This window comes from Phodopus roborovskii, unplaced genomic scaffold, assembly GCF_943737965.1.
Source record: "Phodopus roborovskii unplaced genomic scaffold, PHOROB, whole genome shotgun sequence".
In the NCBI taxonomy this organism is placed as follows: Eukaryota; Metazoa; Chordata; class Mammalia; order Rodentia; family Cricetidae; genus Phodopus; species Phodopus roborovskii.
In genome coordinates this window covers 9,045,833-9,072,500 of record NW_026126516.1, presented here as the reverse complement: position 1 = coordinate 9,072,500, position 26,668 = coordinate 9,045,833, and the positions used below count along the sequence as shown (strand labels likewise).

At 50.6% G+C, this 26,668-nt stretch overlaps 1 protein-coding gene across 2 annotated transcripts in view; it reads right to left on the bottom strand.

The window, feature by feature from the left end:
• Window positions 1–26,668, bottom strand: part of Wdr25 (WD repeat domain 25) — a 135,172-nt gene that overhangs the window by 29,417 nt on the left and 79,087 nt on the right. For both annotated transcript variants that reach the window (XM_051196601.1, XM_051196602.1), the window contains 2 exons: window positions 22,105–22,252; window positions 9,384–9,514 (listed from right to left, as the gene is read on the bottom strand). In XM_051196601.1, the coding sequence (XP_051052558.1) occupies window positions 9,384–9,514; window positions 22,105–22,252 (279 nt within the window). The remainder of the gene's footprint in view (window positions 1–9,383; window positions 9,515–22,104; window positions 22,253–26,668) is intronic.

Below are 26,668 nucleotides of genomic sequence, written 5' to 3'. Positions count from 1 at the left end.
CAAAGCAGAGTTCTCAGCATTGACAACTATAAAATCAGAACATCCATCAACTCTGAGAAATGATGAAGATGCTCGTCCTTCAGTATCAAGTAATCTGCCAATACTTAATGCTTTGTGTAAAAACACACAAGTGCACCTACCTTTCTCATTAGTACACAAATTTGTGTTCTGCTTTAATAATGGTATGTACATAAATCATACGCATATCAAAGAACTGTTAGAATAAATTTCCTTATGATTTAGTGCCAGTAAGTGCTTGATTTATAGATGTATTTTTATATTTCTAGATCCCCGGAATTGCATAAAGACTTGGGCGAAAGGGGCTGCAAGTGGGAAAAGCTGAAGAGGCCCTCTTAAAGAACACTCAGCTTGGACAGAGATGGCTCAAGAGTAGGTGACAGCAGTTGCTGAGCAAGCTTGAAGACTGAGTGCAAATCCCCAACCACCGTGGAAAAACCTCCTACTATGGCTGTGTACCTGTAACCCCAGCACTGGGGTGGGGGTGGAGAGACAGAAGAGATGGCTGGGCCTTGTGGGATGCTGGCTTAGCTCCAGGTTCAATGTAAAAAAACAAAACAAATAAACAACAACAAAAAAAACCCTGTCTGGGGGATAAAGTGGAAAGTGACAGAGCAGGGTACCTGACGTCTTCCTCTGCCCCCTGTGCACACATGTTCACACACACACACACACACACACACATACACACACACACACACGTACTTAAAAACAAAATCAAAGCACTCCGTGCCTGTGGAGTCCTACAGTATCAACGGAGAGTAGACTTGAATTTAGCTTTAATATAGCAAATCCCATAGCAACCCTCAGAAACTTAGAGAAGAAACACCAGTGTGCAAAGAAAGCAGCAAAAACCATGAGTGTATAACGCTCAGCTAAAACCAGAGAAGGGGGCAGGTTTGGTGGCAGGGGCCTGTAATCTCACAACTGAAAACACAGAGGCAGGAAAATCAGGAATGCAAGAGTAGCTACGTGGTGAGCGCAAGCAGCAGCAGAGGCCACGTCACTATAATCAAGAGAGCAGAAGCCCCATCTTAACAGATGATAGCAGAAACCTATTAGGAACGCCGAGGGGCCAGTCCTCAGGCCTAACTGTGTAAGCGACTGATAATAAAGTATCAAGATACACAAGGCAAAACTGTGAGACTGGTGTTGCCACACCACAGTTGGGGGTGGGGACGCTTCAACTCTTCCTTCAGAAATGGACAGACCCGTGAAGTGGAGCACAGTTACGATCCCAGCACTTTGAACGTGGAGGCAGGAGGATTGTTTAAGGTGAAGGCCAGCCTGGGCTACGCAGTAAGATCCTGTCTTTTCAAAAATGAAAAAGAAAAAACCAAAAAATCTGAAATGAAAAGGAAGTATGTCCGGCGGGGAGAAAATCAAGGAGGACACTAGTAAGATCAACAAGACTCATAACTGACAGCCAGAGACAGGAATAGATGTGTGGCGGAAGCGCCTAGGAGCGGAGGCCAGGCTGCTGCAGGCACCGGGCTCCTTCTCCTTCGCAAGTGAGCGGGGTGATGGCCGCTGCCTGCTGCCACACACTCTAAACAAGTGAGATGGATGATCTCTGAATAAAGCTGTCACCAGATTACCAAGCGTTTAAAGGATATTCAGACAAAGTAAAAAGAGCCTGGACATCAAGCCGGCGAGTCCTGGACCCTGCCAGCCATGGAAGGCAAGTTGGGTAAAGGAAGAGGATTGATATTTAAATTGAACAAGTTTAAGCACCTCAGGGTGAGATGTTGGGCGCAGCATAGATTTGTCCATAGTGGCAGTGTGTTCGGTAGAGGACACACAAATGAGCAATCTATACACAGTATTTACAGAATCCCCACGTATCTAAGAAGCCCGTCTCTGGTCTCTGCTCTTCATACTCAAGTTTCCTAGCGGGTGGATGCTAATGACTGTCCTAGGCTAAGGTACAGGTCTGTGCTCCCAGTCTCTCATCAGGAACTCACCAAAGGAAACAGACTCAGAAAAGCAAGGGGACAAGGCTTCTGGACCCCAGCAACTACAGCCCTCCCCTGCCCAGGGTTTGGGACTGCCTGGGGGACCACAGCGGCAACCCAGCCACTTTTGAAGGCAACCAGTGGTGCTGACAAACGCATCAGATGTCCTAAGCCACAGATGCCTGCTTTTAACAGTGGGCTTTGCTCTGCAGACTGGATCCCTTGAAGGAATGGATGGTCCAGCTGGGCTGTGTTACATCATGCCCTGAGGCAACACCTGGCATCTCACCGGGGCTCAGAAAGCATCTGTGACATTGACAAATGGCTTGCTTCCCCTTCCTGCACTGGGCTTCAGATCCCACCCTCCATGGCTGCCTGTCCCTGCCTTGACAGCTGACCCCGCCATGGTGAGCTTCCCCTCTAGACTGTAGGCAGCGGGCTTACTGCCCTCAAAGGGGGTTAGGGTGATGCTTCCTGGCCTGAGGGCGCACTGGAGATGGTGCCAGCTCTCCCTCCCAGGTCAGAGAGAGCTATAAAACAGGGTGGATGATGGCACCCCCGTCTGATAACAGAGGTGTGGGGTGGCCCAGAGCCTCAGTCACCTCCACCTGGCAGGTAAGGAAATGGGTCCCGGGAAAGCAAGGCACACCAGGAGGCTTGCAGCAGGTCTCCAGCTCCCTGCATCACTGCCCTGCGGCTCTCCTGGCCTCATCTGCATTGAAGTTTGCTGCACAGCTTAGTCAGAACTGTAGAGAGGACAAAGAGTCCGGATAGAAAGGCGTTTTAATATGAAACAGATGAAAGAGACGGATGGAAAGTAATCAAAACCTCATTAGGGCAAATAAGCAACCTGCCTACAGTGTCACCAAAACTGATGGCATGGAGCACAGCGTGGGCGAAGCTGGGTCTCAAATGGCTGCCATCAGGGAGATGAAGGCACTTGAAACGCTGGCAATCCGACTCAGGCACTGGCCTAGCACCCACACTAAGGAAGGCCTCACGGCTGTGGTCACCAGGAGTTTACAAACACCCTTCTACGGGGCCACCCAGACAGGACAGGAAGGCAGGCAGCTCCCAGATGCATCCACCCACTGGACCAGGTGGGTCAGTGCATTTCCTCTCAGCTCAGGCCACCCCTATCAGGGAGGAAGCTCCGCCTGGGGAAGGCCGCCCACAGCAGGGGCCAGCAATGACATCAGAGGTTTGTGCCTCTGCTTGCAAGCCAAAGGACTCGTTAATTACTCAGGATCTTTCCATCAGTCTTGATTACAGCTATTAGTCATTCTTGTAAATTTTTCGGTCCCAGAGCCTACTATGTGCACAGCACGATGGCAGATGCTAGGGCACTGCAGCAAACAGGCCCAACCCCTGGGGACGCTGCCTTCTCTCGGAGCATCCCAACTTAAAGGCAAATAGCTGCCACGACAAAAACCCAGGCTGAGGGTCCACAAAGGCAAGGGCCAGCCAGGGTCCTGCTGTCTGTCACCTCATGTTAAGGCACATGCCATAGGGGACCAGGCACATGGCTCTAGAGGTAGGGGTCAAGAGGTCAAAATGTCCCTTTACACACTTAAGAAAGGAAGGAGGCATGTAGAAGAAGCAGGAAATATTGAGATCTGTGTCAAAGCAGCACCAGGGTGTGCCGAGCCAACGTGAGCTGTCCTGTCGGAGCTCTGGTATTATCGGGAGACCCCTGGCTCTGAGGGGCAGTGGGAGCCTGCACAGAGACACAGCAAGTCTCCACGTGTCACAGCTGTCTTTCTCAAGGCAAAGGCGTTCAGCCCCCTGCCTATCCAGCAGCTACCCCACACACAGGAGTCCGGCCTCCCTAGTTCTGGGAGACACTCTTCCTAGATTTTCGGAGGCTGTTCCAGTTCCCAGCCCAGGCCTGCCTTATTTGAGAGGCAACTTGATGAGGCTGGTGATCCATCCTTGCAAAAAGATAATCCCCAAGCACGGGATATAGTTTGCAAATGTCTGCTGGGACTTCCTTAACAAATGTGAAACAAAAGGGGGGGAGTTGCTTTGATGACCTATCCTAACCTTCACCTCCAAACACAATGAACTTGAGTTGGAGGTGACTGTCATGAGACACAGTGCTGGTGGGTCTCGGTCTTCTGTCAACTCTATGGCTCCCACACCATGCAGGGCTCAGAGCCAGGCTATCACCAGACCAGAAACCAGGAGGCTATTATTCCTGTTATTATTACTTGTGTTATAGCTGTTATTCCACTAGAACCCAGGAGCTGCAGAGGCTAGCCTTGGCCAAGACCCAGAAAGCCCTGCTCACACAGCACCTTACCTCACACAGGCTCTCCTGGGACTTCCCTGCAGCCATCTGCAGTCCTAAGCTGCAAATTGCCTTCACATTTGTTGTCAGAGAGGCCAGAACCACCACTGGTCAGGCCCCGTGGTCCTGGGTGCTGCTCTGGCTCAGGCTCAGGCTCAGTACAGTGCAGATGGGCACCTGGGGATGAAGAGGACCCTGGTGCCTACGGAGATCAGAAGCTGCCGTTGTCATGGGGAAGGGTCACAGCTGGCGCAGACCCACTGAGATCAAGGCCCAGGGTGCTCAATGGGAGGAACCATGGACCCCTGGGTTCAGAGGCCCTTCCAGACTGGCTTCCCAAAGGTTTTCAGTCTCATCTCCTGCATCCGCTGGAGCCTGCCAACACACAGGGCCCTCCCCACCGTAGGGGACCATGGAGGCAAAATCTACACCCTCATGAGGGCTGGAGCCCTCCTCCATGGGGCAAACATGAGGAGCCTGCTCTGAAGACACCCTCGCTGCTCCCCTCTGTCAACCATGGGGGACTGTGCACCACAGCAGGTTTGCCTATTTTGCTTCGGATCACTCAGGTGAGTGAGTAGGAAAGGGAAGATTTGAACCTAAGTCCCCTGCAGTTCAAATCCCTGGCTCTGGAGAGAGGGGCACCCACAGCACCATAAGAGCCAGACTAAGGACACGCTGAGTACTATATAACAGTCCTCCCAGAGAAGATGCTGGAAGTAGTCACGGAATGTGGCCCCAGCAGCATCAAGCCAGCTTAGTGAGGCTGAGCACATCCTGCAGACGCTGCAAGTGAAATCCAGCACTTTTCCGTGATGAAATGGACTCCAGTCATCAGGCCATGGCCGAGAGATCAGCCAAGAAAAGGAGGAAGAGAGCCAAGAAGCCCATTTTCCATAATGAATTGGGCTGGGCTGGACGGAGTCAGAATCCCAATGTTTGACATTTTGCTGAGTTTAAAGATTCAGAAAAATCTACTGGCTGGCATGTAGCTTAAAAGTTATACTTCAACTATTCATCAGAGCCTGTGCCTGAGATCCTTGGTTGAAGCTGCTGGCCTGAAATAGTGGACGGGCTTGGGACTCTGGGTCCTGATGGCAAAAGCCTGCTCCTTGCCTGCAAAACGTTGGCTTGCTTTGACTCGGAACCTGAGTTATTACACTTGAGCTTAAGGGTCTAAATCCCTGGTGTGGAAGAGCTCCCAGAACAAAGACGCCACTTCGGTGAACTGCATGACAAAGTAAACCACTGTGAGAAAACAAGAAAAATGACCCAAACACCACTGGTTAGAGAACCATCCAGAAAAAATTCTCTGAGGTAATGGTATCTGTGAAAACTGCATGGGAAGGGGCCAGGTACATCAGGCTTCAGTTCCTCGGCAGCTCGCAAAGATTAGTCCCTGCTGCTGTCAGAGCCAGGCCCCTCTATGCTCAGGGTCAGCCAGACTGTATGTATGCATATGGGGCTCAGCAGGCTGTAGAGGCTCAGCTCTGCCACTGTAGTAGGAAAGCAGCCACGAAGCCACAAACAGGACATAAACGAATGCATTCGAATAAAACTTTATTTACAAGAGTATAAATAATAAAAGGTTAGTTGAAGAAGTCCTTTTTCTGATTCCTTCTACGTAGAAATCTACCAGACGCCTATCAGGAGCTGTGCTGAGCACAGGAACCAAGACAGGAGTAACTGAGGAAGACACACTAGGCCAAAGGGCATCGCTGAAACTTGGTCTCCAGAAAAACCTTATAAGCTCAAAACAAAACAAAACAAAAAAACCCCCAAAAGTCGGGGAGGAACAAACTGGCCCTATATTTAAAAGAGGCCGGAAGTGCTGGGAGCAGTGGGGAGGAAAGCAACCTCCATCCCCCTCTAGCCGGTTGGCTCTCTGAACTGCCTGAACTGCCTGCCATAAGACCGCATGTTGCTATCCCATAAGAACTCCTTCCCCTGGGTGATGACGCAGGAAATCTCAGTTTGACTGTGAGCCAAGGTCTGGGTCTCTCCCGCTTCTATCTGCTGTGCCCACTGCGGCCCCGACGGGGTGGTTCCAAAAGGGCCACACCGCTAGGTGTGGAGGCAGAGGCGGGTAGATCTCTGTGAGCTTGAGGTCAGCCTGGTCTACACAGAGCTCCAAGACTACACAGTGAGACCTTCTCTCAAAACAAAACCCACCAAGACAGGGGAAAGGGCTGCGTTGGTCGCTGCAGACTTCAGCACCAGGGACAGAGCCTCTGCAGGCCCCACTCAGAGGACCAACTGCAGCAGTGTCAGAGCAGGAAAGTGCCTTGTCCCCTGAGCCCAGCTGATGCAAACAGAGCCACTGTGTCCCACTCTTTGTGACCCTGTGTGGGAGGACTGTTGGTGAAAAGAAAGTAAAAACAAACACTGCACAGATCCCTTCACCCACGTTATTAGCTTGGGAGAGACTCGCAAACGTGCCGATAGCGGAGACAGCAACATCTGCTTCTAATTGCTTCTCCCCAGAACTCGTCAGCTGGCGTCTGCCCCAGGAGAAAAGCTGGTATTTGCAACAAACTCTTAGATCAGATGGCATCCATAGTGAGTAATTTCTTACGTGTTTGGTCTTTGAGGCTAAAAACACAGAATGTACCTTTACGGGAGAGCTGGGCCATTGGGGGAAGGGTCTATTTATACCGTTTTCTTTTCGGTTTTTCAACTCGGAGCTTCTCCGTTGTAGCCCTGGATGTCCTGGAACTTTCTCTGTGAACCAGGTTGACCTCAAACTCAGAGATCCTCCTGCCTCTGCTACCCGAGTGCTGTGATTAAAGGCATGCACCACCACTGCCCAGCTACATGTTTTTCATTTACATACCACACTCAGATGTTTCCGTCTATTACTTATGTATTTGTGTCCTTAAAAAAAGAATGAAAAGAAAGTGTTTAAAAGCTTCCACTGTATCCCCTAGTTTATGGGTAACATTCCTCTTTCCCAAATAAGTTTGCAAAAATTTCTTTTGCAAAAGTGGTGTTTTGAAAGTGTGTGGCTCTGTGCTGCCACTTAAGAAGTGTCTCAAGTAAGAAACCCACCGAGTACTCTGAAACAGGGGTCTCGGTAGGTTCTGCTCAGAAGCCCACTACTGACCTTCCACAGCCTGCAGGGCCCTGGATCCCTGGAAAGTCAGGCTGGTGCACAGTGTGCATATGGATATAGAGTCTGGGCTTTGGAGTTGATGGGTTGTCCACACCAACTCCACAAACAGTATCTCCAGGATAGTGGCATCCCCAGGTCCTCCTAGTGCTACAGACCCCACGATACTGGTCCTCTTCAGAATGCGATAGAAGAGGGCATTGCCTGCTGCCCTGCACCGCTTCCTTCCCTATGAGCTTCCACGCAAGTAGAGCCGGACACAGGAATGACACAGGCTATGCCTCTGTCTTCCTAGGGCAAACTGAGAACAATCCGGAGTCACCGAGCACGTCGGTCACAATCCTGACAAGCCTCACACACGCCTCTGGCTGTCCACCTCCTCCACAACCACTGCTACCAGCACAGAGCCCTTGCTCAGCCCAGCACCAACTGCTAACAGGTCCACAGCACTAGTTCCAACTGGACAGCCCTCCTTGGCCCAAGCCAAGGCATAGCACTGAAGGTCTCTTCCAAACCCATCCTCCTGCCCAGCACCCTCAGCATCCAAGCCCACAATAGCTCACACTCCCACTTCCCATGTAGGCACAGTCCACATGGCCATCTTCCTTAACTCATTCAGACAGTCATGACTTACCAAGTGCCTGGCTGTGCCAGGCATTCCAGAAAACAACAGAATCTGCCCCGCAGAAGCTCACATTTGAGTGGAAAGAGACAGGCAAATACTAGAATATAAAAAAATCCACACTGTGCCAGGTGATGGTTAAAACTATGGAGAAAAGCAAAATGAACTCCAAGAGGATGGTGGGCGGGGAAAGTGGCATTTGAGTGACGTTCCCTCTGGGGACACAATATACATAGAGAACCGGAGGAGCCTCAGTCCACGGGGCTACAGGCAGAAAGTGCTCGGCATGTTCTGGGAGACGCAGAGCAGGGCTGGGCTGATAATCAGGGGCTTTGGGGAGATCATTTAAGCCTTGTGGATCATGGGCTTTCACTACAATTAAGACAGGAGCCTGGAGATGATGCCGGGTGGAGCCATCTGACTTAGATCACTCTGCTGCTGTGTGGAGAACAACGGGAAGAGCCAGCAGCAAGGCTAAGCAACAGAAACCCCAGACTCCCCTAGTGCAAGACAGTGACGGCCCAGGCCAGCCACAAAGCAGTGGACACCACGGGCAGAAGGGCTGATGCTGTGAATGGAGCAGCAAGGGTTGCTGGCAGCTACCATGGGGCTTCAAAGGGAAGAGCAGAGGCGGGGCTCCTGCTGGCGTTTGGGACCCAAACTGGAGTCACCATGTGTCTGTTAAAAGACAAAGACAATTGGGGCAGCTGGCTGCAGCAGTGCCGGAGTAGAAGCTCCCCTCCCCCAGCTTTTAAGCTGCCCGGAGGCCAACACCTCCTCCAGGAAGCATTGTGCTGCTCGTGTGTGCACACAGAATGGTCCCCACTGGAGTTGTCTATCTCACTTCCCACAGTAGGTACTCAACAAATCCTCACGGTGATAGACAGGCTGCAAAAACTTGTAGCTCTGATGTTTAAGATTCTCTAAAACCTCTGAAAATGATGCTCAGCCCTCATGAAAAATGAAGCCCAAACTATTCTGCCTCAAATATACAGACCTGTCCCTACTTATCCAATCGAATTACAAAGGAAAATTCTCCCATAGAACGGCTGGCCCGGCAGGCACTAAGTACATGGCTTAAGTCAGAAAGTGCTTGCCTCGAGTCCCTTAATTCAGTCTCCAGAGGCCCAGTAAAAGGTCAGGGCAGTGGTGTGAGACTGCATGCTCCCCGCTGGGGAGGCAGGACAGCCCTGGAGCACTCAGGCTAGTCAGCCTACCCGATCCGTATGAGACGCTGTCTCAGAACTCACGTGACAAACTCCTGAAACAGTCAGGGTTTATCACTGTCCTACACACACACCCACACACACGCACGCGCACACACACACACACACACACACACGCACACACACGCACACACAAAGGACAGCCTCAGTAAAAGGGTATCACCTTGCCAGTCCTCATGTCCCAAGCTTTGATTTCAGAGCTGAAGCCGCCACATAAAAAGACGTTGTGATCTTTTGGATAGAATTTCAAGGTGGTGACTCTGAAGTTGCTCCGACCACTAAATACTTGGGTTCCTGCAACACAGACAGACAAGAAAGAGTGAGAAAGTACTCAGGTCACAAGTGACGTGGAGATGTTCACATAGCTCACCAGGGCCCTGTGTGGTCCAGTGCACACCTTCTGGAAACAGAGCGGGGTGGCAGCTCATTTCCATTCCCTGTCAAAGCCCTCCCCGAGACCCTGACTAACCCAGGCAGCTCATCCCAGGACTCTATGTTTCCTGCTCTCTGAGGGTTGTGTGTGTAGTCTCATCTAAACCATACACCAACTAACTGTGGGACATCTGAAGACAGGCTTGGGGAGGTTCGGGGAATTTCTCGGGCTGCATAGGCAATATAGGAGATTGTTTATCCAGGAATCTAAACTCTAAACGCAGAGTCGGTTGGGATTTATTTCAGGATCCATCTTCCAATCCTTATAAAAAAAAATGAAGATGGGTTTTGTGACAGCAGGTGTGGGTGACCTGACATGCTGGGCCACAAATGACAGTGACCCACACAGCAGCCCAGCCACAGAATGGACATCAGGTGTGGCTCACTGGGGTCTCGCTAGCTCTACAGGACTCAAGACAGCCCTGGTCATTTTTCACATCTTCATAAATGGTTGTCGAGTCCCTGTGTGCACTGTGGTAAATATCTGATACATACAGCTGTCGCTATGGTTTCCTAGAGGTGAGCAAAACGAACTTCAGAGGTGTCCATCACTCAGGGACAGTTAAAGCCAGCACTTGTAACGAGAAGGGGTTAGGCAATAAGCACTGCCTCCACTGCCCAGTGTGATTTGTGCACTCCACAGCATGGATGGCATTCTCATCTGTCAAAGTTAATTTGTCCAAATCTGCACCAAGAAATCAGACCAGCTTTGAGAGGCATTACACAGGGAAGCGCCTGGGTCTGGGTCCTGACGCATCCCTAGGGGCCAGGTTCACACACCAGGGACAGCACCTTCCACCATCCAAAAGCACGGAGGAGGCTTCCCTCAGAGATAGCCAAGGGGAGAAATCTTGGCCACCTTTGGCTCCTAAGACTCTTCCACTCAACCAGCACAGTGGTAGAGTAGAGCGTGGATGCTGACAGCCAAGGGGCTGGGAAGGTGGCCGTCTCAACACCGAATGCCAGAGAAGTGTGAGGAGCTGTTTGATCCCCAAACCCACAGAAAAATCTGGACTCAGTGGTGCACGCTTAAACCCCAATACCAACCAGAGAGGGGGAGACAGGCAGACACTTAAGGCTCATTTGCTGGGCAGCCTCACCTCATCGGTAAGCCCAAAGCTCCCAGTGAGAAGGCAGAAAGAAGGCTGCCAGGGAATGGTACCCGAAGTCAGCCATCGGCTTCCACATACATGTAAATATGCAAGCACCTGCATGCACGCAGCTGGTGGCAAAGACAGCGACGAGAGGTCGAGACCTAAGCCCTCAAAGCCTGAGTTGGTTCACTATGTGCAGAAAGCACACCCGGATGGATGGCTTCCTCTGTCTGCTGACCCAATACACTGAGTGAGCACTCGGCCAGCTCCAGGTCATCCGGTGAGGAAATGAAAGTCATCCATCATAGCTTATGAGAGCCACAGAGGGACAACAGAAATCCAATGGCCAGAGCCACTGTCTCCAAGCCCGTCTGCCTATACCTCATTCAGGACAGACCTAAACAGACAGCACCGTCATGCAGTGATCTGTTTATCAGTGACAAAATGCACCAGTAGGCCAATATAGCATAGACACGCTTTTTAAAGGCTTTTGTTATTCTTTATTTGTGTGTGCTTGTTAGAGTATATGCCATGTGTGTGCCAGAATAACCAGAAGAGGGAGCCGGGCTCCCCAGAGCTGGCGTTACAGGCAGCTGCCTCACATGGGGGTTGGTTCTCTGGAAGGACAGCAAGTACTTGGAGCCAATGGGCTGCCTCTGCAATATCACCATCAACTCTTTTAAATATTAGGGCCTCTTACAGAGTGAGGCGAAATAAAACAGCCAGTTTTAAATATATCGTAATGTGCCACACATTAAGAGCATCAAGCAACTTATTTTTTAACATTTTATTTATTAATTTGGGCAAATGCGCATGCGACACAGCATGTGGAAGTCAGTGGACAACCTGCAGGGGTTGGGTCTCTCCTTCAGCTTTGCGAGTCCCCAGGGTTACACTTAGTTCTCCAGGCTTGGCAGCACATGCCTTTACCCGCTGAGCCATCGTGCCAAGCCAAGGGCATCTCAACTTCCTAGAAACCATAAAAACCACACGAGCTGTAGAGTTACAGCTAGGGTGCTTGTACTGGTAGCAGCAGAGCCAAATGGCCTTTCTCATATCTAAACGCAGATGCTGTCCTGTGACTCGGGGCTTGGAAGTCATCCAACTGTAGTTTCTGTTTACCCAGTGAACCCAGTGAGGCTGACAGAGACTCCTCGAGGGGATGGGCCGGGGCACAGGGTGCTGTCTACTGACACACAGAAAACATTCCCTGCTTCTAGCCTCCAGGATCACAAAGGACTTCAAGCCCATTTTTTCCTGGCAAGTAACAGCCCTACAACTAACCAGAAGGTGCTGTTATGATATTCTTATGTTTCCAACAACTTGGTTCAAAGTCTAATGAAATGTTCATTTAAAGGGTTTTAAGACAGATCAGAAGGTCACGGTGCAGACACGAGTTGTTCCGTTTTCATTGGGTTCTTTTCATCTGATAGGAGGAACTGAACTTAGGACCTTGAGCACACTGGACAAGCATTGTACCACTGAGCCACACTTCCCACCCCCAAAATAAAGTCTCCAATAGATGACACTTAGATCACGTTTGGCAACACCAAATAATAAATAAATAGATCCGTTTTCAGGTACTTGCGCAGGCATAGTGCTATAGTAAAATTTGTGATTAATATGCTCACATTCCTTGGTTCAAATGCCAGCACAGGAAAAAAGAAAAGGAAAAAAAGAAGTATGTTTCAAAACATTCTCTTCAGAGTGACTAACACTAATTATGAATTTTGAATTTTGGGAGGGCCTGAGTTCAGATCTCCAGCACCCACCTAAAAAGCTCAGCATGGTGGCACATTCGTGTAATACTGGTGCTGGGGAATAGAAATGTGGGGTTCCCTGGGGCTCGCTGGCCAGCTAGCCTAGCTGAATCAGTGAGGCTCGGGTTCAAGGAGAAACCCTGTCTCAGAAAAATAAGGTGAAGAGCAAATGAGAAAGACCTCACTGTCAATCTCTGCTTTAACTCGTGCACACACGCGCGTGCGCACACACAGACACAGACACACCTGGAACAGTCTTGTTGGGTAACCCACAAAGGCCCCTACTGAACTGCTAATACCCAGGACTCAGTCTCCTTTGCACAGACAGGCCCATCCCTGGACAAACCTTGCTTTGTTTTTACTTTTGTTCTGTTGGGTTTTGAGACAGGCTGGGGTAGAAGTCACTATGCAGCCCTGGCCACCCTCATGCCTCAGCTGCTCAGGTGCCAGCATTGCAGGCTCCAGCCACCATTTCCACCTGGTACACACTTCCCAGAGCACAGTCACCCCAACCCGACACCTGCACCTGCGCCTGCGCCTGCCCTTTGCCTCCAAAAGTGCTGATTTTTTTTTTTTTTTTTTCCTCCTACTCTCTTCTGGAGTCAAGGATTGACAGTCACTTGTCACCATAGGGAATTCTGGGAATACTTGGCTTTTTGTAAAGGAATACCTGTCCATCTGTAAGCTACACAAGTGCTTAAGGCCCTGAGCTATGCAACAAGGTGGATAATGCTTACCATCTACCCTCTAGTAGCCCAAGTATTAAACAGAGTAAAAATGGACCAAGCTAGGAAGAACCACTGACCAAAGCAAACAGAGAGGAGAGCCTACCAACCTTTGTCACTCACTGCCCCTTCTTCATCCAAGATATTCCATGCAACCTCTGCTACACAGGTATATGCAGCAGGGGCAGAGGGCAAATATTTTCTGATAAAAAGCATAAAAAATTAAAATAATTCCTTGGTACATACATTTTACTATTTACTAAAGATTAAAGTGAATTTGCATACTAATGAGATGGATTACTTGTTTATGTTTACATGAAAAGCTAAGTCTTGGGTATGTGTGGTAGGCCCTGTGCTTCCAGGACTCAGGAAGAAGAGGTAGGAGGCCAGCCTGGGCTACACAGTAAGTTACAGACCAGCCTAGGCTACAGAACAAGACCCTAACTCAAAAAATAAACAAGAAGAAACAAGAATTATATTTGATACAACAGGATATGTCATACTTTCAAAGTTATTCAAAAAACTAATAGATGTTCAGAGATGTTAAGAATACCACTTTGCATAAATCCCATTTTTTTTTTTAAAGGGCAGGAGTATGCCTAGAAACTGCTGGAAATTCTGTCCCAGGACAAACTTCATTCAACATTTTTTTTTTAAATGAAGCAGATATTAAGAGCAATCTTAAAGTCAACATCTAACATGATACAATGCAAGGGTGTACTGTCCACACCTTCATGCTGAGGAATGTAAAAGTCCTTATTTCCCAGAATGGAACTGTTACATTTCTGCAAGAGTGGAAACTTTGTAAATACAGGATTAGCTCTGCACTTCCTCACACAGTAGTCCTGACTCTGAGCTGAGGTGTTCCGGCAGGGCTCACTGGCATCACTATACTGCCTGGTGGCATTCACAGCACATAATGCCCACAGTGTGTGCTCAGACCAAGGCTGCAGTGAGGCCATGCGATGCAACATGGTGAGTGCTGCTAGAAACGTCTTGGCTCCGTTACGCATTTGAGCTTGAATTAATTTTTGGCCACTACACATTCAGCAACCTTTAACAGTTGCTGAGTTTTTCACAAGCCCACATTCAGTGGTACAACCCTGTGGAGCAGTGATCACAGTTTTCAAAGCAGAGTTCTAGAGAGAGGATGCTAACCTTTTAAAACTACAGCATGTTATTTTGTGTTGTGCTAATGTTGCTGCTCAGAGGACTCAGCAGACTGTGGGTGCCCCGCGAGGGCTTCACACCCACAAACCACCCTCCTCAACAATCACTGTACAGAAAGCCATCTAGCTGGAAATATGCTTTTTCTCCAGTATACTCTTATTTGTTTTTCACAACTCGAGCTTTTCTTCAGCTTCTCTGTAAGTGCGCATGCACGGAGGTGTAAGAGGGAGAGTATGGAGGCTAACGGGTGATGTTGGATGTCTTCCTCAACTTCCGTTTTGAGAAAGTCTCTCACTGAACCTGGAGCTCTTCTATCTGGCCAGACTGTCTGTGTCTGCCTCCCCAGTGCTGAAATGTGGGTGCCAGGGTCCCAACTCAGGTCCTCATGCCCGAGAGGCAGGTGCTCTACCGCTGAGCCGTCTCTCCAGACCCTCTCAAGTTATAGTTGCAGACCAGACACCCAGGTGATATATAAGTAGCAAATGTCCCACTGAACAGAATGAAGAGAGGGTCTTTTCCCCCTCTACACCCCTAAATCTTGAATTTACCGCCCATCCTCAGACCCACAGCAAAGGAAAACTCTGGGGGGGGGGGGCAGGTGCGTTCCTGGGTCCATGAAGCACAGCATGGGACCAGTCATGTTTGTAGTTTGAAATGGTAGCAAGTCACCAGATGCTTGTTAAAAGGTGGGTGACAGGACCTTGCTGAGGACGGGGAAGAAAGGGAGGGAAGGTTGAACTGCTGAAAAGTGGTGACTGAAGTTTCCCTGCTTAAAAACAAAACAAAACAAACAAAAACAAAAAGAAAACTGAATGTTATTTTCCTTAATTCCCAAAGATGCTGAAAATCTGTCTTTCAAAGGACTAATGTTGTTTTCCACTTAGAAAGAGGCTGTCATATGTATTTCCTCCTTCTTTCCCCCCCCCTTTTTTATTTGAATTTGAAACAAAGTTGCTTTACATGTCAATCCCAGTTCCCTCACCCTCCCATCCTCCCCTATCACCCCCACCAAACCTCAGCCCATCCCCTTTCTGCTCCACAGGTAGGGTGAGGCCTTCCATGGGGAGTCTTCAAAGTCTACCATATCATTTGGGGCAGGGCCTAAGCCCTCCCCCGTGTGTCTAGGTTGAGAGAGTATCCCTCTATGTGGGATGGGCTCCCAAAGTTCTTTTGTATACTAGGGATAAATACTGACCCACTACCAGAGGCCCCATAGATTGCCCAGGCCTCCTAACTAACACCCACATTCAGAGGGTCTGGGTCAGTCCTATGCTGGTTTCCCAGCTATCAGACTGGGGTCCATGAGCTCCCCCTTGTTCAGGTCAGCTGGTTCTGTGGGTTTCTCCAGCCTGGTCTTGACCCCTTTGCTCATCACTCCTCCATCTCTGTAACTGGATTCCAGGAGTTCAGCTCAGTGTTTAGCTGTGGGTGTCTGCTTCTGCTTCCATCAGCTACTGGATGAAGGCTCTAGGATGGCGTATACGGTAGTCATTGATCTCATTACTGTGGAAGGGCATTAAAGGTAACCTTTCCTTTAAACTACTGCTTAGATTGTTAGTTGGGTTCATCCTTATAGATCTCTGGACATTTCCCAAGTGCCAGATTTGTCTTTAAACCCATAATGGCTCCCTCTATTATGGTATCTCTTTTTGTGTTCTCCTCTATTCCTTCCCTGTATCAATCTTCCTGTTCCCTTATGTCCACCCTTTCCATCCTCTTCTCTCCCTCTCTTTCTGCTAACTCCCTCTCCCCTCCCTCCATGCTCCCAATTTGCTCAGGAGATCTTGTCCCTTTCCCCTTCTCCAGGGGACCATGTATGTTTCTCTTAGGGTCCTCCTTGTTTCCTAGCTATTCTTGTGGTGTGGATTGTAGACTGGTGATCCTTTGCTCTATGTCTAAAATCCATATATGAGTGAGTACATACTGTGTGTGTCTTTCTGTGACTGGGTTACCTCACTCAAGATGGTTTCTCCTACTTCTAAGAGCTGGAGCCTTAATTCTTTCTCTGTTAAAGGGGCCCAAAGCCAAAATATTTTTAATAAGCTAACAGGTACCTAATAGAAAACACCAGTGAAAAATTCTGCTAAGACTTCAGTTCAGAAACCAGCATCACGGCCACCATCATGGCCAAGCATCTGAGGCAGTTAGGGGTGATAATGCCAGAGAGACCCAGCTCTGTCACTTGTGATGGGACCTCGGGTGGTCCCCTCACTTCTGAGTCTCCTGGGGCCAGGAGTACTGAATACTAAGTGCCATGCGCAACACTCTGTGGAATAAGCAACCAAAGTGAACCATTATTGTCTGAAAAATTAAACCCCAACTTATTGAATTCATCTGTGGTTAAATTAAAAGCTGAAGCCAAGGGATGCTGGGTTCTAACAGCAGGAACCGTAAGAGACAAATGATTGCTGCATCTTCTGCACGCGGCAGGGAGAACACAACAGCCTGGGTTGCCTTCTGCCTTTGCTGAAGAGAAAGGGTAGGACACATTCACCAGGGAGCACGCTTGACCCGGAGCACTAGCCACTAGGCAGGTCTTTCTCCTGGAATCTGTGGCCAATCTCCCCTTTCCCAGATGGTGGCCTGTCAGTTACTCCATAGGGCGGGGCTTCTCCAGCTCCTGGGCTAGCTATAGCAGACCTTTTACCTTGGGACTATCTTGCTTGTCTGCTTGTTACAGGAAATTCTGTTTATTCACTGCAGGCTTATAGGAAATTGAGCTTTAAAATATGGAATCCATTGGCACTTGGCTGTATTGATCTGGTTATAATGAGCTCAACCAGTATAAAAACTGTTTGGATCTTCTTGGGGTTAAGAAAAATTACTTCTTTTCCTTTTTGGATCAATAATGATACAAATAGAAAATATGTTTCTGGGCTGGCGGGGTGTGGCTTGGTGCAGAGTACTTGCTTATGAGTATGCGGCTCCAAATTCAATCCCCAGCCCTAGAATAAATAAATCATCCTGAAAGCAAAGCCATGCTTCAAGGATTCTATAGAAACCCAGAATCCTCTCTTGACACCATCGCTCCTATCCAGTATCATTGAGGTGACAGTGGGGTGACCCTGGACAGGCAACTCCTTTGAGCTGTACCTCTTCCTTTCTTAGGTAGAGGTGTTAAGCTTCCCCAAGGTAGCCGTAACCAGGGTAACATCATCTGTCAGCCCAATGTCTGCACCAGGGGACACTATGGTCAGACAGGCCTCAGGACCCCGAAGACCCTCCAGCTTAAGTGAAAACCAAGTGTTGGTCCCTAGGAAAGAGATGGGGCGTGTGCCCCTGCAGGGGCTCACCTAAGTCACTACGAGCTCACAAGTGGGAAGGGAACCAACATATACAATAAGCCTGTACTTCAGGCCTATCTGGGCCTTGCGCTTACCACACCACAATCCCGGGTGATGGCAGGAATTAACCTGCATCTCAGAGCTGAGGAGAGGGAATCTGATAAGGGAAAGGACATCTGGCTATACTGCCCAGCCACGCAGACGGTGACCCCAGAGTTCCTCTGTCTGCATGCCACTTCTAGACCCGCCGGCTACTCATGACCTTTCCTTCTCCGTGGCTCTTTGTTCCTAGCCACAGACTCACGAACATGTAGGAAAAATGTTGACAAGGGAAAGCTTATGTTGTTGGCTCGTGGTAATTGAGCCTGTGTTCCCAGGCAGCAGGCATATGACTCATTTCGCTAAAAATCAATATCGTTACACTCATCCTCTGGGAAGTACTCAGCCAGCTGGAAATTTAACCATCCTGACTCAAAGTTAACGAGAAAAGAAGCTTGCTAACTTTCCAATCAACCTCCATGGATCAGGAGCAGGGCCCATGTTGGCATGTGGGCAGAGGCCTGGCAGGATGCCGGCTGAGGGCCAGGTAGGCCTCATCTGGATGCCCACCAGCAGGGTTCTGGGCTCCTCGGCAATGCAGCCAAGAGTCTGGCATCCTTACTGTAAAAGCAGGCTCAAAACTGCCCTTCAGAGGTAGTTGTGGGAAAATACAGCAAAAGCAGGAGAAAACCCCAGAGCAAACACAGTAGGGCCACATGAGCGGTGGCTGCAGGAGGCTGGCGGTTGCCACCATGCTTTTCCTCCCAAGCCCAGCCCACTTTCAGTTATCTGGACAAAACTGAATTTCTTAAAATTAGGGGGTGGGGAGTTAGCTTGCAAACCAGCTGTGTTTAGCTATCAGCGAATTGTTGAAAACACAGAACCAACCATGCTGAAACCGAACATGCCCTGGCCTCGTTCGGCTCCGGAGCCTAACCTAAGAAGGGCCAGTTGCTCATTGGTGACTGCTGCCTACACACAGGAGATACACGGGTCCCGGGAGCCCAGGCCAACTGACAAAATCATGCTGGGACCTGGGTTCTGCCTTCTTCATAAGGAGGGCGGGCATGAGCTTCCCAGCTAAGGATGAGACCGTTTATGGAGATGCAACAACCCTGTGTGGAGGGAAGCCAAGGAAAAGCTGCTTAGAGAGCTTGCAGGAGAGGGGTCATGGTGGTTAGAGGAAGGTCTTGTGACATGGCTACCGAAGGTGGAGGGTAGGCAGCAGCTGTTCACTGAGCAAGAGAGCACATGAAGGACGGTGGCCAGGGACCATCGTCAGCTCAGACCTGCTGCACCGAGCCGCAATATCACTGGGCCTAACATGATAAACAGACGAGAATGCCAGGCCAAAAGCAGGCCCTGGCTACTGTCGCCTGGGACACAGCCGGCACAGTTTCATCCCTGGTCTCCAGGGATGCTGAGGACCCTAAGCAGGTTCTCCTGGAGTGTTCTGGAAAACCGTGAGTGTGCCACAGAGCTTGGCAACCTACAGAGGCCTGGCTGCTGCGGTAGAGCACTTGCTTCAAGCACCAGTGGGAGCCGGTGCCACTTCAGAGGCTTAGCCTGACACGGAGCCTTCTCCCACATCCCCTCCTCCAAAGCCTCATGAGCTGACAGTGCTCTTCGCCACGGCCTTCATTTGGGCACTATTCACTCTTCCTAGGCCAAGTGCTCGGAAGTTGTCAAGGCTATCACTGCTCCTCCAGGAGCATAGCTGTCCACAGCTCAAAAAGCATCCTTCAGTCCATCACTTAATCAGAGGGGTTAGCCAAGATCATTCAGGCACTCCATTCTCCCAAGGCCTGTTTTCTACAGATGTTGAGCCACTGCCTGGAGACAACCAAGCACCCTGCCAAGATAGTTTGTCCACAGCAGGGAGAGGGGGAGTGGAGGCCATACCAGCCCAAGCTATCAACACTGGTTAGGTGGCCTCAAGAAAGTCACCAAGCACTCAAAATGTTGATTTCTGCATCAAAAAAAAAAAAAAAAAATGGGGCTGCAGATGGGGTCACACAGGCCAGTGGGGAACTAAGCATGTCACCTAAGCAAAGGGCCTATTCCATTTATTGATATCAGCTCAATATGGGCCTAGTGGCATGAGGGACACCAGAGTTACATCAGGGACTTGTGACATCAGCCCTAGTCATGACGGGGCCGAAGACAATTTTTAGAAAGGAATAGTCATGTAAGCTGCAGCTCCACCTGGCTAATCCCTCCCACACACCATGACCCCAACAAAAGACTTAGTGACATGGAAACAAGAGGAGATAGTCAGGACAGTGAGCATCCCAGACAGCAGAGCAGATGCCTGCAGCGCTGCCTGTGGCTTGCCTGTGGGGTCTACACCCCTGCCGCAGGCCCAAATGGAAGGCACATGTCACCCCACTGCCTGGAGGAGCTGCTGCCCACCAAGAATGAGAAGCGCACCTCTAAGGGGCTGAGATCTGCAAGAGGGACCCTCAGAGCTGAGCAAGTTCCAAGGGGCGCTAAGGAGACAGCCAGCTGATTGGCTTGCAGGACAGGTCACGTACAAAGCGGGTGACACTCGGGGCCTAGGTGGCGTCTGCCAGTGTTCCCTGAGGCCGCCTGTGCCTAATGTAGCAGAGACGTTTGTTAGGGAGATTGCAGACGGAAACAGGAGCGCCAAAAATAATTAATCTGTGAGCAGATTTGATTAAGTGTTGATTCATGGCTGTTCCATAAGCCAACAGCCCGTCAGAACTATAAATTAACGAGATAAAATGGTACTGGCCCGCCATATTTCAGGCCGGGTATTGACATTTTAGAATCCACAGATTTTTAACTGTATTGATTGAAGACACCAGGATAAATGGCCTTGGCGCCAAATTCCCATTAATGACAATGGGCACCGAGTGACTAATTCCCAAAGCACTGCAGAGAGAACGCCCTGCGCTGCCTTCTCCTGGCAGGGCGCTCTAATTAGATTGAAATGAAAAAGCCAAATCACCATGGGCGGGAGAAGCACAGGAAGAAAATGGAAGATCAGACTTGGGAGAAGAGAAAGGACAAGACTAGTTAGAGCCGGACGGAGGCCACAGGGTGCACAAGCTCTAGGACGCAGGGCCAGGGAGGGGTGTGCAAACATATGCACCCCCAACCCCAGCAGCCCTGGGAGCTTCATTACTCAGGATAGGAAGATACAGCAGGGCCCAGCCTCAGCTCTCCAATTATGCAGATGTGAGTCAGCCCCGTCCAAGCAATGGACAGAGACCACCAGGAAGGACCCATCCTCGGGGACACACACTTGCCAGAACACAGACAGAAATACCAGCTATCCTCACAGGAGAGGCCTCATCTGGGGTCCAGAGTCCTTCTTGGAGGCTGAGATCCAAACCCATCCACTCTGTCCTCTCTGGGGACAAAAGAGACCCAGCATACCCCAGCGCAGGCCCTGCACACAGTAGGTGCATTCGTAAGTAACAGATTAAGGGGAGGAAAACAATCCTTCAGGAGATGAGCCCCATGCAGACACCATTCCAAGCAGAGGAGGATGAAGTACTTTTCATCCCTCCCTACTGGACAGTAACATTTGCATGTTGGCCGCCTCTCTTCTCTATACCTACCCTGCACACAGGAGCCCCAGCATGCTGCCCTCCATGATTTACCTCCTCTCCCACCCTCCACTGAGACACGTCACATGATCACAGGCGCAGTCCCAGGTCCTCCGAGCTGGAACACAAACGAGGCCATGACCCACTGTGGCGCCACCTACTGGCTCCTAGGACCCATTGCTGCTGACAGCCAGAATGAGAATTCTGAGAAAAGTCCCAGAAGCTAAGGCTAGACCCCATAGTCAACAGTCCCCAGTCTCCCTTGTGACTGACTGGCCCAACCCAGGACTGCTGCATAGGACCTGCCTGGGAAAGTTCCTTTTGCTGGCTTCTCCCCGCTTCCCTACCTAATGAAGTGTCCCTGGGGATTTTCCTTCATGGACCTGTCTTTCTCGGGTGCCTCTCAGTATAAATACCGGGAAGAGCCCCTCTGAAGACATCCCTATAGAACGCAGTTCCACCCCCGTGGACTGACGGGAATTCTAGACTGATGCCAACCAAAGGACACCGTGATATTTCGGTCCCAGTTACACAACAGAAGTTGATTAAAAAGCTGCCTCTTTATCCGGCCCTGCAGCTTGGGGCTGAGACAAGTGTGGCTGTCCTTTGCTGACTGGCGGAGGACTGGTTCCAGTGCTCTGCAGACAGCTGCAGTACCACTGGCAAATGATCCGTACAGCCGTCAGGGAGATGAGTCTGTCCGGAGGCCCCCACGGCACCATGATTGCGGGTGGCAATCAGGGCCTTGTGGAGAGGCTTGGCCGGTGAGAGGGCTGACCCAGGATAGGGAGAGATCAGGACACACCTGTTTCAAGGTCCGTTAGGTGCAGGGCAAAGTCGAAGCCACCACTGAGGATGCGCCGGCCACAAGGAGACCATCGTGCAGCCCGTACCGCCTCACTGTGCACACAGTAGGTCTGCAGGCAGTGCCCCGAGTCCACAGCATTCCACACCTGCAAGGGAAACATGGAGAGGCAGCACCAGACACTGATGATGAGGGCCTGAGCTCCAGGTCAGCAAGGGGCTCCCAGGGGAATTGACTTCCTATTATTTCACATTACAACAGCTACAGTTGCTTTTCCTCATAGAAACGTGCAAGCTTCCTTTTTCCAGGGCTAAGAAAACAGCACTTCCTGTCTCCACTCAACCTTCACACCTGCTCCTACCTGCCGGCCACAGACATGTCACAGTCCTACGCCAGCCTCCTATAGCCTGATACTTGTGCTGGAGCCAACGGAGCACATGGTCAGGCTCAGTCAAGAGAGCTCTTGAAGAGTGAGACCCAGACAAAGGCCAGTCACTCACAGAGTAGGAGTACCAGGAGCAGGCTCAGGGCAACCGTGCATCTTCTTAGGAGAGGGGTCCATCCCCCACAACTTCATCCCGACTCCCCATCAAGGGACGAGGCTCTCAGGAGAATGTCCAGTCCACAACTCACTCCTAAAAGTGGCTTACAAGCCCAGGCAAGAGAGCTACAGTACCCCAGCTGGCAGGCCTGGCTCTCCTCACTGTCACTACGGGGAGGGGCCACACTGTGAACCCCTCCCCCACTGGGCCTCAGTCTCCCACTCCACAAACTGGAGAGGAAAGCATCGCCCCAGCAGGAGTGAGGCTGGAGTAGGGACAGTTAGTTCTGCAGCAGGAGCAACAGTAGGTCTGCTGGACGTTCTGATGGGGCTTCAGACTGGGAGGGGGGCCTGAAGGGATGGGGGTGCAGGCTTGTGGGGACTGGAGGGCTTGCAAGGGCTGGAGATCTGAAACAGCAAGACTCCATGGGTATCAACAGCATCATATTTTCCAAAGTTCTAGAAAAGCTGAAGCAAGCACACCCACACACTTCCACAAACCTGTTCCTAGGGCAACTCCCAGTACAGATGTGCTAACTCCACCTGCCAAGTCCTGAAGGCTCTCAAAACCAGAGTTCTGAAAAGTTTCCTGGGGATATGTAAATGTATAATTGTGCAAACAAGAGGTCATGAGGAGAAGGTCCCCTCTATTCTTTCCTTTCACACCAGGGGTCAACAGCTGGGTCTCAAACTCAGGAGGATAAAACCCAGGGCAGCAGTAGCTCCATTTAAAACACGGAACTAACAGGAGGGGCAGCCAAGGTTGGTGAGCACAGTGAGGACTGGGGGCAGAGGGCAGAACGTGGCTGCTTCTTCAAAATTGAGTGCAGGCATGATGTTGGTAGGAAAACTAAGCAAGCAAGTGAAGCTTTGCAGGGCCGACACCATTACACAGGACAAGCCGCGTTTACAGAGTATGATGTCATTTTCTAAGACACACGAACTACTGCATCGTACTAATTAGGCAGGCTGGTATAAAAAAAAAAAAAATCACAAGTGTTGGCATGTATGCAGAGAAATCAGAATCCCCTACCCTGCTGGCTGGAAGGTGAGGTAGTGTAGTCATGATGGACTGTAGCTTGAGGAGTCCCAGAAACCTGGAGGGTTACCATGAAACCCAGAAACTCCCCTTCTGAGAACAAAGTAAACATCGGGTCCTGGGGTCTCAAAGAAGCTTCGCCCTTGTTCATACGGACAGAGGGTGGAAGGGGCCCACTTGTCCGTGGACAGGTAAGAGAACAAGCAAAATGCAGTCCATCCACACAGTGGAGTGCCTCTTAGTCAGGTTCCTGACAGCAGCAGGACACGGAGGAGCCTGGACCAACTGTGTTCAGCGGGACAGGTTGGCCCCGAAAGGAGGAAATCTGTGCGGTTTCCCTTCTTGGTGTTCCCGAGTAGTCAGAATCACAGGCAGGAAAGAGAAACCCTGCTGCGGGGAGCCGGAGGAGTGTGGTGTGGGTGGAGTAAGAGTGTCCTGGGGATGGACGCAGCCAAGGCTGCCCAACAGTGTGAACTGCATCCCCAAACCTGCACGCGTGTGCGCGCGCACGCGCACACACACACACACACAGAGGCACACACACTTGCATGCACACACGTGCACACACACTCACACATGTGCGCACGCACACACACGCACACACTTGCATGCACACACACTCACACACACATGCACACACGCACATGCGCGCGTGTACACACGGACACACATGCACACATACACTCACACACGCACACACATGCACACACACACACTGACACACACACACAACCTTGTTTACTCACTCACCCATTTGCCATAAGACCTTAAGAACAAGCTCGGGATGGTTGTTACCGCAAGCACTGCCAGGAGCTGTGAACACTGTTCAGGATTTCCCTCGAGGGAGTGAGTGGCACGTACTAGGAGCAGATGGGGAGGAACAAGGGGGCTCTGAAACAATGGCGTCCACATGTTCTCCTCTGTAAAGCTCTTCCACTCTCTCATTTAACAAGCACTCCCAAGTGCTTACTAACTAGCCAGACACTGCTCACGGGAAGCAGCCAAAAAAAAGGCTCTTGCCTTCCAAGAGTTGACCTTGCAGTCGGGAAGACAGGTCCTACACTAACTAGCAGAATGGACTCTATGAGGCATGGACTATAAGGCTGATATTCCAAGATCAGCAAGAGAGGGGTCTCTAGAGGCGACAGAAGGGGCTGGGAGGGTGGCCATGTTGGACCACTCAAGGCCTGAGGGGTGAGAAATACAGCACAGGCCAGCCTGGCCAGAGGGGAACAGGGTGTGGCAGGAAGAGGAATGGTTAGAGTGTCTCTACAGGCGGTAGAGCATCCAGGGTCTCCTGGGGAGGAGGAGGACCCCTTTAGCTCCCTGCAGGGAGAAGATGGGGAGGGGGAGGCTTGGGACAGGGGCGGCAGCAGCGGAGACGAGGTTCGTAGGGGAGTCAGAAGCAACAGGAAGCCCTTGGAGGAAAGCCAGCAGAGCAGACAGAGAGGACAGGACCACCCTAGGTCTGGGGCCAGAGCAGCAAGAGGAACAGCCAGCCTATGAGAAGCAAGCTGGAAGCAAGGCTGGAGCTCAGCACTGCGTGAGGGATGCTGGCTATGAGACGGGAAGGCTGCGAAAGACCCTGCCCCTATACTTTTGAGTATAACCTTTGGTGATGTGCAGTAAGACGCTGAGTTAGTGAGGATGGAGAGGGAAAAGGTAGAAGAGATGAGGGTGGGGAGGCAGAAAGGCAGGGAGGACCGCAGACTGGGGGGGGAGCACGACAGGGAGCAGGGAGGGTAGAAGGAAGACAGCAGAAGAAAGCTTAGACTCGGAGATGCACAGTGCCCTAGGATTCTTGGGCAGGGGTGTCCTGCACAGGCCTGGGTCTGAGGAGACAGAGCTGAAGCAAGGTGTGACAGACCCCCCCCCCAACCAGGTGGCACTGCACACTCCCTGCTAGTGCATTTGCGGACTGCAGCAGTAGAATCGATGACGACCAGTCAGTCCCGGCTTGCTACCGAGGGCGAAGGCGAGGGGAATCTTCGCCAATTGCTCTCCCTAATTGAATTGAATGTTCACTGTCAGGCTTTAAAGATTAATTCCCAAACACTGCTGCAGCCCTGAGTGTCTGCCTTTTTTCAACCAAGTAATTAGAGATCCCAAACTGCCTTCACGGGATTAAGGAGCTCAGTCTACTGTCGAATGTTCTGAGACGGCTCCATGTATTAACTACAATTATTAACACGGTCTGTGTGTCCAGCCAAAGCCACAGATTTGGCTAGCACATGACAAGCAGAATGCTGCAGGATTGGCTGCCACGTCCACCACAGCCTTTCTAGGTCTTCAAAGACCATCCAGCCTGCTGCCTCCTTCTCAGGCCACGATCTCGGGATTGCCTTTTGGTTTGGGTTTTGTTTTCATTGTATTTAACTTACCATCGTTATTGGGAGGGGACACATGCATGCCGCAGCAAACGTGTGGAGGCAGGGGACAACTCTGAGGGTTCAATTCTCTCATTCCATCATGGGTTCCAGGGACCCAACTCAAGTGGCTGGGGAGTTTGTGCAGCAAGCACCTCTACCGGCTGAGCCACCTCTTAGGCCCTACTCCATTCTTTAAGGGAAATGCGAATGCAAAAGAGGAAAGCCCTGCAGGGACCGCCATGGGATGGCTGCTTCTCAGGTTACATGGGAAATAAGCATGTTCCACCAAAATGTGTTTGTCAAAGACAGAAGAAAAAAAAAAATCAACTAAAAGCTGCCCTTCTCTTCATGCCTGTGAAGACAGACTGTGACTGTCACATTTCTATAGTAGCCCCTCCTGCCTCACCAGCTCCTTCAGTCAGCCTTTTACAAAGTTGAGTGTGCTGCCAGAGCTGTCTTTGTGGAAAGCCCTTATTAGCTGAGGGGGCTCCCTTCTATTTACTCCACATTGTTTAAAAAAAAAAAGAAAGAAAAAACAACTGTTGTGTGCACACTTGTGCGTGCGTGCGTGCGTGTGTGCGTGTGTCTGTGAGTTGATTCTCTCCTTTTGCCATT